The sequence below is a fragment of the Neolamprologus brichardi genome, chromosome 7 (assembly GCF_056152115.1).
Source record: "Neolamprologus brichardi isolate AB-2024 chromosome 7, ASM5615211v1, whole genome shotgun sequence".
Lineage (NCBI taxonomy): Eukaryota > Metazoa > Chordata > Actinopteri > Cichliformes > Cichlidae > Neolamprologus > Neolamprologus brichardi.
Window position 1 is genome coordinate 44325199 of NC_142110.1, and position 19577 is coordinate 44344775.

Here is a 19577-nt window from a genome sequence, read left to right on the forward strand (position 1 = left end):
GTTTGGACACTGAAGATGGAAGCAAAGTTTCAGACAGGGTGCTCTATTCCGAGTTGCAAAAAATCACTCGATGCAGCATAATTACGAAAGAATACGGAGGGCCTGCGGCAGTCCGTCCTCTATAAACATTCCCCTCCCAAACACATTTAAAACACTGTTGACACAATCACCACCCAAAAACACATTTACTACACCATAAAAATTTGCATAAGTTGTTTTATTAATAGTTATTGTCCTTTTATACGTCTTTTTTTGTTTGTTTGTTTCATCGTTTTAGTCTGTTGTTGAAGTGGACATCCTGTAAAGTCAAGCCCTTGGCTGAGTTGTTCTCTGAACTAAAAAAAGAAAGGGTAAGAGGAGGAGTGGAGTGGGATCTTCCTCCTCTGTCTCTCACTCTCTCTTTATCGCACTCACAGCATCCCAACTCAACCGTTATTTTTCATGTTGTTTGAACAAAGAGTGTACCTTACAGTATATTTACACATCATACTGACTGACTGGTTTAACAATTTCCATTTAGATAATGCAAGGATGATTGAACTTTGAAAGTTTGCTTCTTTGTTTTCAGGTTCTTCTACAGTCTCCCCTTTCACCCCCAAGCTTCTGTAGTGAGATTATCTTCATCACCAGTATATTCATCATCGCCGTTAGCATTGTCACCATAAAAATTCTGATCATCATTATTATATTTATATAACTCTTTTCAATAGATTCCTCTCTGACAACTGTACAATCGTACACAGTGTTTGACTTTAATATATATTTTTGGGAATATATTATTTAGAACCTAGGAAAAGAGGAACATAATCCCAAAGAAAATATATTAGTATCCCAAAGTAACAAAATCATGCATGATTTAATGTCTTCATCCATAAAAACTAAACCAAAAAAAAGAAAAAAAAATTAACATAAAGGATGGGATCCAGATTTATTTACAAACTGATCTTGGCACTGCTTTTTTTTTTGTCTCTTGCTGGAAACGGTAATGAAAAATACTTTTGACTCTTCCGAGTGTAACATGCTCCAGGTATTGAGTCAGGGACCTGCTGTAAAAGCTGGTTTGAGAGACATGTTCTTTTTTTCTTTTCTTTTTTTTTTAAAGCGCAAAAAGATAAAAGAAAGAGAGGAAAAGAACTACAACAGACAGCTGATAAGGAAAGAACAGAAATGGTGCGTAGAAAACATATTTCACTTCGACTTTAGACTGTGGCAGTTTCCTCTTTTAGACAGAAAACCTGTGACGTCATGTTTACTGACTTCTTGTTTCCCCAGAAATACAGGCTTTCTCTCTGTCTCTATATCTGTGTCTCCTCAGGTGCCCTCGCCGTTTACTATTGTTTGGGTAAAAAGCCAAAAGAGAGCATTGATTCTGCAGAAATTATTTTCAATTAAGCAGCATTAACTGACTCAGGTTTCAGGTTTGACAGGCAGTTGGGGGCAGCTTTCTAAAAATTTTCCAGTGTTGCCTTGTCAAACCAGTGTCTGACTGAAGATCGCACGTGTGAGCAAACTATAAGGATGCGTGTTGGTGTGCATGTGTTTGGGTGTCTCTGCATACTCATATTCAGTGCAAACATGTAGGGTAGAAATCCCACCTCAACCATGGACCATCAGCTCTGTTGTTTCCATTGAAACACTTGAATCTACAGTATTGTCCATCCCTCACTGTCTTACTAACTCATTTCCTTTCCAGTCCTCTGTTGCCCCCTCTTCAAAGAGATAAACTGCCCGGCAGGCTAACATGCCTTTGTTTATCCAGCCTCGCGGCAGGCTAACGGCAGCCCGCTTTTCACCCCCTACCACCACCCCACCCCACCCGTGTCAGGTCCTAGCATAGCCCAATGTATTTCAGATTGTTCTGGATGATCACGTCCGTGACAGCATCAAACACGAACTGGATGTTGCTGGTGTCGGTGGCACAGGTGAAGTGCGAATAGATCTCCTTGGTCTCCTTGTTGCGGTTGAGGTCCTCGAACTGCCGTTGCACATAGACAGCTGCCTCCTCGTAGGTGTTTTGACCTTTGTAATCGGGGAAGCACACTGTCAGGGGAATGCGTTTTATCTTCTCAGCCAACAGGTCCTTCTTGTTGAGGAAGAGGATGAGCGACGTGTTGGTGAACCAGTTGTTGTTGCAGATGGAGTCGAACAGACGCAAGCTCTCGGCCATACGGCTCTGTGTGGAGGAGAAAAGGGAAGAAAAGTAGGGGGGGGGGGGATTAGATCATGAGAAAAATGACTTCATGACAAAGAAAATGTAGCATTTAGTTTGTAATAACAACTCAAACCAGCCCAGATTTTTGCATTGTGAAGAGTTAAGAACATAGACTAACCGAACTGGACTCATTCTGGTAGCTCGTGACGAGATTTCAGGTAAATGAGGACATGTTAAGTCTGAAATCATCCAGCACATGTCACAGACATCTACTAGACTAGCCAAAGGTACGCCTTCTCTGTTATGTCAACACAGACTTGAGACTAAGACAGCCGCAGACCTTTGTTTGAACTCTCATGCTCTCCTCTAAAACTGCTGATTATCTCTTCTTCCGCTGCTTGCTTAATCCAAGTCCTACACAGTGAAATGATCAGTCAGGGAAAACGTGTTCAAGTCTTTAGTCAAACAAACTAACTTATTCCCTAAAGAGTAGCTCACATATAAGAAAATGTGAGTGGCTCATGTGGAACACACTTCTATGGCCTTATATAGTTTGTCATAACAGAAACACTGTGCAGCTGAGACTTAGGAAAGCTTACAGAAGGATAATAAGAACAACACTGATTTCTTCCTCTCAGTGCCTACCTCTTTTCCGTTATGGTTCATTTGGATGCTGAAAACTTTTTTTCCCCTAGCATGCTATAACTGTTGTGGCTTGATGACAAAGTTCACCTTCAGCCTTAAACTTTGATAAATAACATTGGAGCTTTTCAAAAAGTGGGTCAATTATCACATTTAGCCGTAGGACCACATTAGATGTCACATTCATTTTCTCTAAAGTGAGATAAAAAAAATAGATTTCACAACTCTCTGATGGAAATCGCTGATGCCTGCTGTATCCTGCAGACAAATCTGTTAGTCACGAGTTAAAGTAAGGGATGAGCAGAGAGGACTACTAGCGAGAGAAATGAGACTACCACAGTTATGTATTTTTTTGAAACTTTATGCAGCTCATTTTTGATAGCGTGTTGCAGTAATCTTTAAAAACATGCAGGTTAGGGTGCTTAAGAAAAAACAAAAAGCCTGCGAACATGAGTATGTATGCGCTTTCTTACAGCTGTGCTCATGTGATGTTGATTGTATAAGGCAAAGCTAAGAAAGAGAAAGCTGATCTGTTCATGGCATCTGCTGGCATGTGGCGAGTGGCCAGTAGCTTGTGACTGGGAGGTTGTCAGATGAAACGCTGCTGTTTAAAAGGTTACAGAAACAACATGATGCTCTGAGCAAATCACAAGATCTACACAGCATGAAAAAAAAGTGATACCGAGGGAAATAGCACAGGATTAGGCAATCGCTGCCAGATTCAAAGTAAACCCTCATAATTCAGTGGTGTAAGTGCATTATTTTTGGATAATGATGAAAAGACTGCAGTTATGAGAAACTTGTATTGCAGGTAGCCCTTAGATACTGCTCCAAAAAATGCATTTAAAGCTGTTAATGTGTTCCAAGAAGACCGCATTCACATGCACAGACTGTGTTAGTGCATTTTTTATGTTTTCTTGTAATTATTTTATTCATTTCAGTGCTAGTTTTAAGCAATAAAAGCACACTCACTCACATATACATCACAATCTCCATACACTTTCACCAAAGTTTCCTCAGGCTTGATATTTACCCCCTAATTAACCTCTATATATTGTTTATACTTTAGCTAGTTTTATTTTTTGTACATCCAGTGATTATTCATTTTAACTACAGTACCCTTCCTTATGCTAATTGTTTTGCAGTTCACTGAAAGAGCAGAAATGCAACCAGGGGTGTATTGACTGTGAAACTGAAACTGAATTTGTGATACAAACAGTCCGAAGTTTCAGTCCTGGTTCCTTGTACATTCTGCCTCTTCCTGACCGGCAGCCACCTTTTAAGCCTTATTAACAGAGGTACCGTGTACAACAACTGTCTTCATCAAGGCACTGTAAATAGATAATTATGTAATGTTAAATAATAGTATATCAAGCTACTAGTTGAATCCTGAATGGGAAACAATACGTGAATACAGTACTTTACAGTGGTTTGGTCCACTGCCTGTCGTCCTCTAAGGCCTCAGTCACACAGACCAGTTGAGTGCCACCTGGCAACCACTGTCGCTAGGGAAAAATGAGCACTCCGTGACTGTTTGCTAGTGGGTGTGTGGATTGCTGGCTGTTGTTTGGTGAAATTGGTGGCAAAGCGGGAGCTCTACTAAAAAGCTCTTTGTGATTGCTTTCATTGCTAGCAGATTACCACAGTCACCCGTAGTTTGTACGGAAGACGCCAACTTTTTGCACACTCTGTAACTAACCATGGAGCAGTAATGAAACTTTGAAAAGTGCGACACAGATTGGAAACACAGACCATAGTAAATGCCGTGCCTAAATCATGAAACCATCACATTTCAAAATATGCTAATTTTGCTTTGAGGGCAAAGTTTCACAGTATCACCACCGCTTAGCAAATAGCTGGCTATTGTTTGCACACAACTAAACATCTTTCAATGGGCAATGGCTGCAATCTTCTAGAGACCAAAGCAATTTGAAGGAGGTTGTCAATGCAGTGCTATAGTGCAACTATTTTCACCTAGCAACAGCAGGCAACTTCCAGCGTCCACTCAGCAACAGGAAAACATGTGATTGGTCGTTACCAGGGGTCTCTACCAGACTGGTCTCTAAGTCTTTACAACTGGGATTTTGGCAATCAATTTCAATTTCAGCCACTGACAGCAACCTCCAGAGACCTTTAAGCAATATTCACTTTTCCCTAACAACCGCTGCTTGGTAGGTAGTTGCCAACCAGTCTAACTCTTCTAGCACTCAGTAAAATGTAACATATTTTAATTTTTCTAACTAGATTATGTTACCCTTACCTTGCTTGTGTGTGATTCAGTGCAGCTGCTGTCTTATTATGGAGGTAGCGACATCTTCTAATCCATGTTTAAGGAAGCAGGTCTGTGCACATATTTCTGCTTTCCTGGGTTTTCATTTAAGACTTTCAAATTTTCCAGGGACCCTCCTTTTACTGGTTATTGGCACAGCTTGTGCCACTCCACTTTAAAAATCCTGGAGGCACCCCTGCATGTTGAAAAAATTAGGTTGAGAAATAACTGAGATAAAGTGGATTGAGTGGTGATAGTTAGCCAGACGAAATGAAAGCAAGCTAGTCTGGTGAAAGCTGTAATCTTTACAGACTGTTCAAGTAAAGAGTGAACTGTAAAGTCAGAATAATATATGCTTTTTTTCAACTTTTTTTGAAAAAAAGTTTTTTCAACGCCTGTTCTCACTCGTTCTTTGATTCTGGGGGGCGATTTTAATCTTTATATGCATGCGGTATTAGATCGTTCATCCCCCAAACCTGCTACTCTTAATAAATCTGCAACTTATGTCAAGTCTTTTCTTGAAGATTATGGTCTCACGGATCCCTGGCGGTTTTTATTCCCTACTGGTAGAGATTATTCTTTCTTCTCACACGTACACCACACCTACAGTAGAATAGATTATTTTTTTATTGACAATTTGCTAATTAATAATATTAGATCCTGCAGCTATGAAAGTATTACTGTCTCTGATCATGCCCCCCTCGTGCTCAAAATAACTTTTCAGGGCTGCGACTCTGTGAGAAAGCTCTGGAGACTGGATCCGTTGCTGCTCACGGATGAACAATTTGTTTCTAACATCTCTTCTAAAGTTAAAATTTTTCTTACTGAGAATAGAACACCTGGTATGCCAAACAGGACTGTGTGGGAGGCTCTGAAGGCATTTCTGAGAGGAGAAATCATCTCAGTGGCAGCATTTAAAAGACAGTGTGATCAGCGGGACCAGAAGCTTATTTCAGACCAGATTTTAAACATCGACAGGCAGTACGCTCAGTCTCCATCACCGGCGCTATATAAAGAACGCTTAAGTTTACAAACCAAACTCAATCTACTTTCCACTCGACAAGTGGAAGGATGTCTGATTAGGAACAAGAGCGATTTTTACGAACATGGTGGAAAGACTGGTAAGCTTTTGGCTACCCAACTGCGGGGTATTAGGGCTAAACAAATTATAACTGGCTTGAAGGCGGACGATGGAGTGGTGACTAGGGATCAGAAGGCGATTAATGACATTTTTTCTTCATTTTATTCTAAGTTATATACATCAGAATCTACTGTTAATGTAAAAGATTTACATGGTTTTTTTGACTCCATTGACATGCCCTCGCTTTCCCCAGAGCTCAGACAGACTCTGGAAGCCCCTATCTCAAAGGCGGAAATTCAGGCGGCAATAGCATCTATGAAATCTGGGAAATCTCCAGGCCCTGATGGATTTTCTGCAGACTTTTATAAAATATTCTCGGACGATTTGGCCCCTTTCCTTTGCGAAGTTTTTACAGAGTCGCTAGACTCTGGGGCACTTCCTTCATCATGCTACCAGGCCTGTATCACAGTGTTACTTAAGAAGGGCAAGGACCCGACTGACTGTGCTTCTTATAGGCCTATATCTCTGTTAAACACGGATGTTAAAATTCTGTCTAAGCTACTGGCGCACAGGCTGGAAAAAATTCTTCCTGCTATAATATCTCCCGACCAAACTGGCTTTATAAAAAATCGGCACGCCTTCTTTAACATACGGCGACTTTTTAATATTATCTATGCCCCCAGCCATGTTGTGCCTGAATGCCTTATTGCTATGGACGCGGAAAAAGCATTTGATAGGGTGGAGTGGGAATATTTGTTTTTTACTTCAGAAAGGTTTGGGATGGGCCCCTTATTTTGCTCATGGATCAAACTTCTTTACGCAAGCCCCACGGCTTCAGTGGTAACTAACTGTCGCTACTCTGACCATTTTAGGCTCCACCGTGGAACGAGACAGGGCTGCCCTTTAAGCCCTTTGCTTTTTGCCCTTGCAATTGAGCCATTAGCAATTGCAATCCGTGGTAATGGGGACATAAAGGGCATATGGAGGGGGGGGATTGAGCATAGAGTTTCACTGTATGCCGATGACCTTCTTCTATTTCTTTCGAACCCGCTTACCTCCTTACCCGCTGTACTTAATATATTGAATGCTTTTAGTCGCCTCTCTGGATACAAAATTAATATGAATAAGAGTGAACTGTTTTTGATTAACGAGAGTGCTCAAAATCTGGATTTGGTAAATGTTCCCTTTAAAATAGTCACAGATCACTTTGATTACCTTGGGATATGTGTCACAAAGCAATTTAATTGTTTGTTTAAGAAGAATCTCCTCCCCCTGCTGGAACAGTGCAAGCACATGCTGTCCAGATGGTCCCCATTATCCTTATCTTTAATAGGTAGGATTAACTCAGTGAAAATGATGCTACTTCCAAAATTCTTATATGTTTTTCAATGCCTCCCTATCTTGATTCCAAAATCATTTTTTAAATCTCTAGACTCACTAATCACTTCATTTATTTGGAATGGTAAACCTCCCAAATTGAAGAAATCTATTCTTCAAAGGCCCAAGCCGGTTGGAGGTCTAGGCCTCCCTAATTTCCAGTACTATTATTGGGCCACCAATATCAGGTGTTTATTGTATTGGAGACACTACCATCTCGAACCATCACCGCCAGTTTGGGTTGCCATGGAGTCATATTCAAGTGGGAAAATTTCTCTACCTGCGACTTTAGGTTCATCACTCCCTTTGGTATTGCCTCTACCCAGTAATAATAGAGTTGTCCAGCAATCTCTTAGAATCTGGTCTCAGTTTAGGAAGAGTCTGGGTCTCCGGGCTTTCTCACTTCAAAGCCCGGTTGCAGCGAACCACCTATTTGTTCCCTCAATGGCAGATAATGCTTTTCATATCTGGCATAAAAAGGGCCTAAAATCCTTTGCAGACTTATATGAAGATGGACAATTTGTAAGTTTTTCTCAAATATCCGCCAAATTTGGCATAGCTGCAGCTCAGTTTTTTCGGTTCTTACAGGCCAGACACTATGTGCAGAGTGTGACAGCAGAATTCCCCCAGATGCCTCCACACAATCCAGTAGATGATTTTTTAATGGTAAACCCAACCTCAAGGGGCATAATATCAGCCTTGTACAGCTCAATTTCAAATTTACAAGGCTCTTCAGTAGCTGCTATCAAATCTAAATGGGAAAAGGACCTTACCTTTCGTATTACGGATGAACTGTGGGACTCTATCCTTGGCCAGGTTCACAATATATCAATGTGTGCTCGACATACACTCATCCAATTTAAGATAGTTCATCGGGGGCATTGGTCCAGGGATAGACTGGCACACATATACCCAGGGGTGGACCCAGCCTGTGTAAGGTGTGGGGGTGCCCCTGGTACATTGTTTCATATGTACTGGTCCTGCCCTTCTTTGTCCACCTTTTGGAAATCTGTTTTCCATACCATGTCTGAAGCCCTGCAGCATCAAATTGAACCAGAGCCACTCTGTGCTATGTTTGGTGCGGACCAGAATCTGAATCTGTCCAACTCCAGACTCAAAACATTAAACTTTTCATTATTGTTGGCCAGGCGAGCTATACTGCTGAAGTGGAAAGACTCTTCTCCCCCCTCACACACGCAATGGCTAAAAGATGTAATGTCTTGTATGGATTTAGAAAAAATTAGATATACAGTTCGTGGGTCTAAAAATAAATTTTATAAACTGTGGTCTCCCTTTCTGGACTTCTTTGAAAGGCCCACAACTACTGTTACTGAGTAGTCCAAGGAACCCCCCCCCCCCCCTCTTGTTTATTTATTTATTTATTTATTTATTTATTTATTTATTTTTTGTTTTGTTTTTTTCTTTTATGAGTCTGTTTGTTGTTTTTTGCTTTTGTTTGTTTTTTTTTCTGTTTGTTTTTTGGTTTAGTTGGGCAGCAGGCTGCCAATTATTTGTTGTTTTAGGGGTTAGGGTGGGAACAAGATTGAAATTTTGGAATATTCTGAAGCATTTTTTGTTATTGTATACATTGTATTGGAACCTTTGTCTAATAAAAAGACCTTTGAAAGAAAAAAAAAATAATAAAATAAAATAAAATATATGCTTTTTTGAGCATAACTGAAATAGTGTAGTAGAAAGCTAAAGAAAAACTCAAAAATCAGTATGCACTAAACCATTAACTTTGAGAATCATTAAATGGCTCCCTGGCAGTCATTTTTGCTTTCAATGCAACAGTTTGACAGAGTATCCAATAATAAATGCACCACTGAAGGAAACTGCCTCAAAAGTAAAAAGAAAAATCTGTTGTAACAGAAGGTGATCAACTCACCGGGCTCTGTCTAAATGTCTTTTTAAAGCCTTATTGTCCCATCCAGAAATTAGCTAATTGCTTGAAAAAATCAAAATGAGAAAAAACAGGAAGAAGGAAATAATTTTGGCTTTAGTGTTCAATACAAATTGCATAAGAGTGTGTTTGCCAAATCTGCTCTGCACTGAAGCATTTAAGTGCCTTTTTCTTTTATTGTCTGTCTGTTTTCCTTTCTGTTACCAGTCCCATGTCGCTACCTAATCAGATTGAATCACAAGCTCTCCTTCCTTCACAAGTATGCATCCCGGGTGCTGAGACCCAAACATTGTATACCGCATATGGTCCTGTCAGGCTGTTTGAGTTCACTCCTTCTTTTTCCAGGGTGTCAAAACAAGATCCCACATGGTAAAGAGAGTATAGCAGGAGACAGCCAGCTGAGCCAAGGGACTCTCAAGTCTCATCACCTGGCCACCTATCACTTTACAGCAAGTGTTTCCTAACGGGGGGTGGAAGGAGAGCAGGGTTGGGGGTCCCCAAAGTACGCAGACCCCCTCCTTTGCTTCAAGCACCCACTGATGCAGACATGCTCACACACATGTGCACGCACACACACCCACACACACGCTGCTTCCCCCCTCACCTCCTCCTGCCAGAGTACTCAAGAGAGCGGTGTGGGCTTTAATTAAGCTTAAGTATTAATGAGGAAGTTCATCACTGTGTCATTGCTTTGTTTCCCAAATACAAGCCATTTAAGTGTGCAGCCATCTCTCCATTACTCATTAAGGTTAAATTTACATGTCACTGCCTGACAAGAAATGACGCCCTGCATCTATCTGCCAAGGTTGCTTTTTTTCTGTCAACATATTTCTTTTTTTCCCTGTTGTACCTGAGAGTTGCATTATTCAGGCCGCTCCCTTTCTATTTCCACTCTCTTTTTAATTACTAATGTTGTTACTGTGGGCAGCAACACTGCAGGGTGTAGCTGTTAAGAACAGGCAAACAAACATAGAAACAATGTATTTGTACACATGACCAGAAGCACTTTTAAAAAAAAAGTTGAACATGAGCTAAACAAATTTAACAAATTCATCTAGGCTATTTTTTTTTTATATTTTTGTCTGTCACCTTATTATGACAATGATGTGAATAAGACAAAGTTCAAAGCACTCTAAGAAAAATATAGAGGCCATGACAGGTACTAGGCTTGTATGTCACTATAACAAGGGCCATATATATCTTCTGTATTCTTAGTCATATAATGGAAAGCTCTTTTTCCAAAACACCATTATTTGATACAAAGCAATTTAGAAACATGATGGTAATGCCTTTGATAACCCATTAGCCAGTTAAGAAGCACGGGCTGGAAATATTTCTGAAAAAAACTATCTGTCTGAAACACATTTAATGCCCGAGCGATTCTGAAAAACAGCCAATGCTATTCAAAGTCACCGATCAGGGAAAATGTTTTACATCCAGGCCCGTTTGCACATCATCTCTGCTGTAGCTCGAAAGATAAGGCACACACAACAAAGGTCCACATTCAAAAACGTGAAACCCTATTCGTTGATTTCCAGCGTCCTTTCATGTGACAGGTAATGAATTCCCATTTGAGAGATTACTGAAATAATAAATGAAACAATAGAAGTAGAGCTGACAGTACAGTCGGTGTCTGTGCTCATGTTTGGCAAACACAAGCTTAAGCAAGCGCTAATCTCATATCTATGCTTTTCATTTTCCCCTCACAGATAAAAAGAATTGACTGCAGTTGCTCGGCGTCAGCTGTTGCATATAAACCTGCGCTACATATTCATAATAACACAAACACTCGAACAGGAACACAATACATGCATGAAACTTCATCTATTCTCTCCAGCGCTGCTGTTTATTGTACCCCCCCCCCCCCCCCCCCCCCCGCTCCTTTCCCTTCTCATCCTCCCTTCCCTAGTCACAGCTCACTGTCAACAGCACAGGATTAGGAGCATTTGACTGGCCTGTTGCTAAGCAACAGTAGCCGTGGTAACCGATTCATTATGAAGACAGGGATGGGACAGCAAAAATGCATCAGGGAATGGGATGATGGGTAAATATACTGTAATTATTATGGTGTATTTTCTGTCTTGCGCGAGTTGATGCATGGAAACGGAACCCGTGTTTTATCAGTCAGATGAGTTCTGATTTTTTTCAGCTTGTATGAATCCTGAATGCTGAAACCACTTAAGTGATAACCGGTCACAGCATTAAGCTATAACAATAAAATGGGACCTTTTGTTCTTGAAAGCAGCTTAAATTTATTTGTAAACATGCGCAGAAAAATCTGATGAATGTCTCAAAAGTTCTAATGACTGTTAAGAACACCAACAACGACCACACACCAAATGTGGTTGTGCAATTCAGCTTCCCTTTTCAGTCCTCTTGTGTTGTTTGTCACTATATTTAATATATTTCTTACATATTTCTTACGAAGCCTCAGGGCAAACTTTTCTATTAAACCATCCTTCAATGACTGGGTTCAAACCTACAGCACTTTCACCTTACTCTGAGAAATCAGTGAGTCAGAGATGCACTTAAATGAAAACTGATGAGTCACTCCTGGGTACGACTGTTGAATCAGTACCCTAGTTTTTGTTCATGAGAAACTTGCTGTAATGCAAAGTTTTAATTCCCACCAACTAATGGTTTTACATGCTGTGACTCAATTGTGGCACTTCTAATGTAGATGTTAATAATCTTTCCAAGTGTTTTCATTGAATAAAATGTTTGATATTTGTGATGCAATAAAAACAAACATGAATGAGTCTACGCAAATAATTTGCATACTGCGCAGTAACCTTAGTGCAAATTTATTCAGTGTTACTGACATGCTTTTAACAAGGTCAGAGATATTTAAAGACTTTTAAAATGCCTCATTATGGAGCCAGCTGCTCTAACAACATTATTATAATGTGTCAACCCAGCTTCATTTTGCTGCTTTTGATTTCAACTTTATTGCAGATTATCTTGCAAAATGTTAAAGCAAGGATGTGGTCATGCCTTGTTATCTAAATCTTTGGAGTCTACATTGCTGACTCCTTATAGCCTGACTTAAAAAGATGGAAAATATAACAGTTCTCAGAAATGTGTAAAAAATGTTTCCCCTGAACGGAAGCTGCTTGTTTCCAGCAACCTTTGCGATGTAGCTGTGGTGTAATACTGCAACCTGATGATCATGTAGATTTATTGGGTGTGGTGTGGCAGAATTTATACCCAAGTTCCTCAATTTTAAACCACCAAGTATCCGATATAAATATCTGTTATACATATGTATTTTATATGTAGTGCTGCATAAACGACAGACTTTGGACATGTATAGTCTTTGTTGTGTCTGTTGTAAGACAAGCCATAGAGTTTTGACACTGCTTGTTACATAAGAGTCTTACACTTCCTGCTTCACACACGTGTGCCCTGCATTCTGTACTGAATACTAATTCATTTTAGTTTTAATGCTTTAAAAGTCACCAATGTTTCGCTTTGTAATCACCATTTTTGTCAGAATCTGCACTTTTTTTAAAATTTTGCTTTTTTTTAACCACAAAAAGTAAATGACAGTAAAGTACAGAACAACATCTAAGGATCTGTAGGCCTCACTTTCCTCAGTTAAGGTCAGAGTTCATGATTCAACAATGAGAAAGAGACAGGGCAAAAGTGGCATCCATGAGTTTCAAAGTTGAACTTTTGGAGGGTTTGAGTCCCGTCACTTTGGGAGTAAAACTAACACAGCATTTTGTAAAAAGAGCATCACACCGGCAGTCAAACATGGAGATGGTAGTGTGATGGTCTGGGTCTGGTTTCTGCTTCAGGGCCTGGACGAATGACAGAACCATGAGTTCTGTTCTCTACCAGAAAATCCTGAAGGAAAATATTCAGATATTAGTTTATGTCCAACAGCAGCAAGTCCACCTCTGAATGAAGGTTTTTAAAGTGGCCTTAGAAGAGGCCTTTTCTGCTTAAAAAGTCCTCCAAGGTGAATGATTTAAAACAATTCTGCAAGGAAGTGTGGGCCAAAATTCCTCCAAAGTAATGTGAAAGACTCATCGTCAGTTATCACCAACACTTGATTGCATTTTTTCAACCAAGTATTAGATTTAAGGGGTAATTACTTTTCACAAAGAGTCGAATAGCTTTGGTAGATTAATTCAGACACACAATTTCTCTGTGTAACAAACATGTTAACTTGTTCTTCTCTGGCTGTTTTTGAGCAGCTTACCTTGCCTGTATGCTAATGTAGTTTTAAACTTTGTGCAGAGCTTTAGATTTTTAACCAGATTTTTCAGCACTGTAATACTATTGGTTTTGGTTTGTCTCATCACATGAACCCATATGAATTGTGAGATTTGTCTTGCTGATACAGCACAAACCTCAAAGTGCACCTCGTTTGTATGTTAGATACTATCCGCTTTGAGAAAACTGCAGTATTTGATACTTTTGGACTGAAAACTACCTGATTATCAAACTTTTGTTTTAAAATGGCAGCATGTGTTAACCACTAAGACATGCTTAAAATGGCATATAAAATATAATGTGTGCCGATGTCTATATATATATATGCCTTATAGCTACAGTACAGTAAACAATACAAACTACCATAAATTAGAACATTAGTAATAAGCATTATTTTTTATTAGTTTTCACTAGAGTTAACAAATTATTGTTGACAATGGTTATTATAAAGCAATATTAGTTACATGCTCTCTTGTGTAATTTTGACGAGTATGATTGATGTGACTCGGTGATTAGCGCTGTCACTTCACAGCATGTGGTTTAGCTGACAGACTGACAACTTGTTTAGCATGTAGCACACCTCATACACACTGGGTTGGCCCTAAGCTTTCACGCAAAAACTTTTTATTTAAGGAATGCTATGTGGGGTTGTTCCCATTCACCTGCCTGAGCTCACAATGATCTGTGTAAAGTAGAGCTTCTAAAAAATGCATTTTCTTTCTTCTCTTTGTCAAGTTGCCCGAGAAAGATCAAAACTTGCTTTTGCAAAAATGCTTAATGATTAAATTATTACTTTGAGCCAAAGAGCATAGACATCTTTCCTCTTGCTTTTCCAGCCAAGAATTCCCCTTGACACAAGTGTGAATTGCATTAATTGTCCAACTAAACAATAAAACTGTGTATTCACGGTCAACACAACTTTACATTGAGAGCAATGATGGTAAATGGGCTGGCATTTTCTATTTTAATTGAAACTGCAAGGCATGTATAAATACATACAAATTGTACTAATTGAACACAAATACAGGTTGAATCAGATGAGGCAGCATATCTCCAAAACTAGTTATACACACCAGCCACTTCATTAGATACACTGCTTATTAATACAAAAGTGTAATCAATCAATGACATGGAGGTATGTGACATCATTAAGACAGGTAATTTAAGTTGCTTTGACTGTGGCATGGTTGTAGTATTTCAGGTTTTTTGTGGGATTTTCACACACAACTGTCTCTAGGATTTACAGAGAATGGTTTGAAAAAGAGAAAATATCCTGTGAGCGGCAGTTCTCTGGTCAAAATGCCTTGTTGATGTCAGAGGTCAGGGGAGAATGGCCGAACTGCTTTGAGCTGACAAAAAGGCAACAGTAACTCCAATGACCACTTGTTACAGCTGATATAAGCAAAAGAGCATCTCTGAATCCAAACCTTGTACCACTCCTGTCATCTAAGAACGGAAAACTGAAGGTATCAGTTCGCAGAGGCTCACCAAAATTGAACAAGAGAAAATTGGAAAAATGTTGCCTGGTCTGACGAGTCTCAATTTTCTGATGGTAGGGTCAGAATTTCTTGTAAACAACATAAAAAGATGGCTACATCCTACCTTGTATCAATGGTTCAGAATGCTGCTGGTGGTGTAATGGTGTGGGAGATATTTTCTTTGTACACTTTGGGCCCTTTAGTAACAGCTCCACAGTCTAGCTGGATGCTGCTATTGACCATGTTCATACTTTTATGGCCACAGTGTATCTTCTGCCATGACACAAAGTTCCAATCATCTCAAACTGCTTTCTTGAATGTGGCGGTGTTCAAGACACAGTTCACTGTACTCAAATGGCCTCCACAGCAGCCAGATCCCAATCTAGTAGAGCACCGCTGAGTCGTAGTAGAGTGGGAACCGACTCTGCAACAACTTTGTGATGCTATTATGTCAATGTGGATCAAAATCTTTGAGGAACCTTTCCAACACGTTATTGAGTCTATGCCACAAAGCATTAAAGCAGTTCTGAAGGCAAAAGAGGTCCAACCCAATACTAGCAAGGTGTCCCCAATCAAGTGGCTGATGAGTGCATTTTTGGTTTTTAAATTCATAAGTATATCATGTATTTCCCTGACAATCCATATAACTCACCTTCCTTTGGATTTATCCACTCTGATAGCTTTCCTCGCCTTTGTTTGAATAATAAAAGTTGTTTTTCCTTGCACCAGTTAACTCCCATTGCTATACAGTGCCTGCACAATCTGCTAATTCTCACAGGTACAACCTCACACTTTATTCTGTGAACTCAATTAACACCATACTGCATTTTCTCCTCAGACTTTATTTTTAACCTATAAAGCTAATTGATTTCATGTTCCAACCTGGCTCCATGTACACCCTGTTTTATCCGGGTAACCCATGCATTATCAGGCCAGTCCACTTCCAGCAATGACCAAGTTTCCTCTGCACTTGAGCTATTTCTGGAGTTGACTGTAAAACATCAAGGTGAAAGTGGATGCTGGGATCGTGGAAAAAGTGAAGCAAGAGACGATCTCCCCTCATAACCAAATACAATTATATTGTTGATCCTCCGTTATCCCGGAGGCAGTTAAACAAGAAGTAACTTTTCTAAAACACTCAGATAAGATGATGAATATGCTATGAAGAAGAAATCGTTTAAATTCCAAAACCATGAAGAGAAGATAACAAACACAAGCCATTCCCCTCTTTTAGACAGATTTAAAATAACTGTGATTACTAAATTAAGGCAAAGAGAATCCATTTCACCATCCAAAAACATTAGATAAGGAACTTAAAATGTAGATAAGGCTTTCTAAATTGAAAACTAAAACTATAAATGAAGTTCAGTAAAGCAGTATCATTCCAGATGTGTTTTGAGTAGTCTTGGGTACCATGTCGCACGTGGCTATCAGTCTGAATTAATGTGGCTAAGTTCATTTTTGTTTATTGTGGTAATTACATTTGTTTAACAAGCAGTTATCAGAAATTTCATTGGCGTCACAGCTGTAACAGCAGCACCTGTCAGCAGCAGCACATGGTTTGGTTTTGCTCAGTGGTGTGTTTTGCAAATTTTACACTGTAAAGTGGCAGCATTACAAAATGTTCCCACACAGAAAACAAATGCACAAAGTGGAACCACAGTTTACTGTTTTTCGGTGGGGTTTTTTGCACATTTAGCCCAAGGTAGGAGAAGAGCTTCATGTTTTAATCGAGACAACTATTTTGGAATCTGGATTTATGCAGGGAATTAAAAAGTCCTAGATCCTTTGCCTGTTGAAAAATAAAAATGACAAAAAAAAATTGTTTTCCTTAGAAGAAATCATGCAACCAAAATTCCCTAAATTTGGATACTGTGCATTTGCTCCCTTCAGTTTGTCTCTATTAAGAGTTGCCTGCCAGGGTTTTCAGGAAAATGTGCAATTAATAATTTTATTGGTTTAGAGGAGACCAGAGTAAACATACAAGTTATGTAAGCCTCAATGGCTTTACTGAGTAATCTTTATTTCTTAATTGTTCCAGGAAACTCAGTAATCAAACAATTGTTACCTTAATTGGCAGCAAATATCTAACAGCACCGATTCTAAAAAGTGTTTTGAACATATCCCTTAATACTTTCAGAGTGATGTTATAGCAAACAGTTTCTGACACGAACTAAAAACCACGTGTGTCTCGGTGGATCCATGTGACCACAGGAGGCTTATCTGTGCTCTAGAAGGGGATGCACAGAGAGGAAGTGACACAGCAAAAATGACTTTTCGGAAGCCATTTCTTACATTGACTGTTTCATAACATGAATATCCAAGCTATGAAACTGAACTACATGGCAAGTGATTATTAGATATCTCTGCTTTTAAGTTTACCTGTCAAAGAATAAGAAGTAATCTTACAGACTAGGATGCTGCTGATAAGATAAATGGTACCTAAATTCCACACAGTAAATCGGATAAATGGTGTTTGTTGTATAAAAGAGAGGAATTGTCTCCACTTTAATGTTCTAATCTGATGGTGAGAAACATCCCTCTCTCATGACTGCAATTAACTTTTAACAAGAGATAATAATTACTGAATGTGTGCAAATTGGGTAGATATTTGCCTCGTGCCTCTTCACACTACTCTGAGTGGCTGCTGCCTGTCTGCATTTGTTCAGGCATCTGTGCATAAGAGCATTTGCACTGTCAGAACAAAAGGTGGGCCTTTTTAAAGCTGAATTTTCTTACCGTCTGGTTGTCCTCGTAGAGTTTGAGGTCATAGCCGCTTAGCTCAACACAGAAAATGATTGCTGTCACGCCCTCGAAGCAATGAATCCACTTCTTTCTCTCCGAACGCTGTCCGCCCACGTCTACCATCTTGAAGGTGAGCTCCTTGAAGGTGAACTTGTTCTCCACAATCCCAGTGGTCATGTCACGGGATCGTAGGATGTCCTCAACCGTGGGGATGTACTCGGGTGCAGAAATGCGGTCCAGGTCATTTAGGTAGTAGGCAGTGTTGTCCTCTAAGTGGTATTCATTGGATCGTTGAAAGCACTCCTGGACCCCTGAGTCTGCCCACAGACGTTTCATTACCCCTAGCAGCTCTGGAGTAATCTCCCCCTTGCTCTCAGCTGGCCCTGTAAGGGCAAAGAGCTGCACAGCATCATAGGCGCGGTCAGGATTGTGAAAGTCAATTTTAAGAGTGCTGAGAGCACGGATGATGCGGGTGAGAGAGTCGATGGCATTGTACAAGATGAGTGGCTTGTACTCCTTGCAGGCTTCCAGATTGAAGCCTCCACTGTGGATGATCTTCATCTGTTTGACTATGGTGCTCTTGCCAGAGTTGCTGGTGCCCAGCAACAACAGTTTGATCTCACGCCGCTGCCGCTGACTCTCTGAGCGCAAGTGGCGGTCGATCCGCCGCGAGCGCCGGGCCGCTTCCTTCTCCTCCGAGCTCTGACGGCATCCCATGGTCCTCCACCACGTGGTAAACCCAAAGGAACTCGTGCTGCTACTTGATGGGGAAGCAAATAGTAATGAAGTGGTGACTGAATATGTGGTGGTAGAAGGATTGAAGAGGGGGTTTTGTGTGTACGAGCCTTCAGAGATCGAGAAAGAAGAGATTTCACAATAGACTAGTTGAGGACAAGACAGGAAAGCTACCACACTGACGAGTGACTCAGGAGTGTTTCATGCTTTTTGTTCAGGGGCAGTCTGTGAGTTCTGTGTGGGCAGAACCCAGACTTGTGGGATGCCCACACAGTGGCTGGCTCTGAGGTCTGACTGCCTACTGAAGCCTGGGGTTCATAGCAGGGGCTCCCCCTGAGGAAATGTTCTGGAGGAAACGTTCAGGAACGTTCAGTGTATGTCAGTAGAGAAAGTGTTTAGGCTTGATGCGAGCAAATAGCAAACCCCTTTCACTCTCTTCCCACATGGCTCTTGCAGTGTTTTGCCCTTCTTCAGCCTCTGAAATCATCCACCAAAGTTGTATCTTTGGCCTGTTTTGCTTGGTCTTCCTGTGGTGAGATATCCCAGTCAACTGAAGGCCTCCAAATCTGCCAACACACAAGACAGAGAGGAGTCATGAGCTACATGTTCAAGATAAATAGGAACAGTTTTATTAATGACAATTGTGCTGAAGGGACAATTCAACATTATATATGTTTTTGTTTTTCTGGAGGTTAGAAGCTTACTTCAGCAGAAATAGTTACCACTGGAGGAATTAACACTCACCTACTTTGTCTGGTACCTACACAAACAGATCAGCTGACAACAGACTCTCTCCCAGGGGAGTGAGGTTCATATCGTGTCCATTTTTTGTGCAATTATAAACAATATGTTTTCATTTGCTTGTAATGGATTGTATTTTTTTTCTTACTATCTTAAGTCTATGGTTATAAAAGCGAAAGTTACATTTAAAAGCTCCATTTGGCAATACCTTTTAAATCAGTCATAGTATTTAC

General features: G+C 40.2%; 1 protein-coding gene across 1 annotated transcript in view; it reads right to left on the minus strand.

Moving 5' to 3' along the window:
- Nucleotides 1-202: 202 nt before the first annotated feature.
- gnaz (guanine nucleotide binding protein (G protein), alpha z polypeptide) overlaps nucleotides 203-19577 on the minus strand; it is a 35233-nt gene continuing 15858 nt past the window's right edge. The window contains exons 2-3 of the mRNA XM_006788793.3: nucleotides 17863-19169; nucleotides 203-2173 (exon numbers count right to left, since the gene is read on the minus strand). Coding sequence (XP_006788856.1) covers nucleotides 1829-2173; nucleotides 17863-18585 — 1068 coding nt within the window. The 5' untranslated portion in view covers nucleotides 18586-19169 and the 3' untranslated portion in view covers nucleotides 203-1828. The remainder of the gene's footprint in view (nucleotides 2174-17862; nucleotides 19170-19577) is intronic.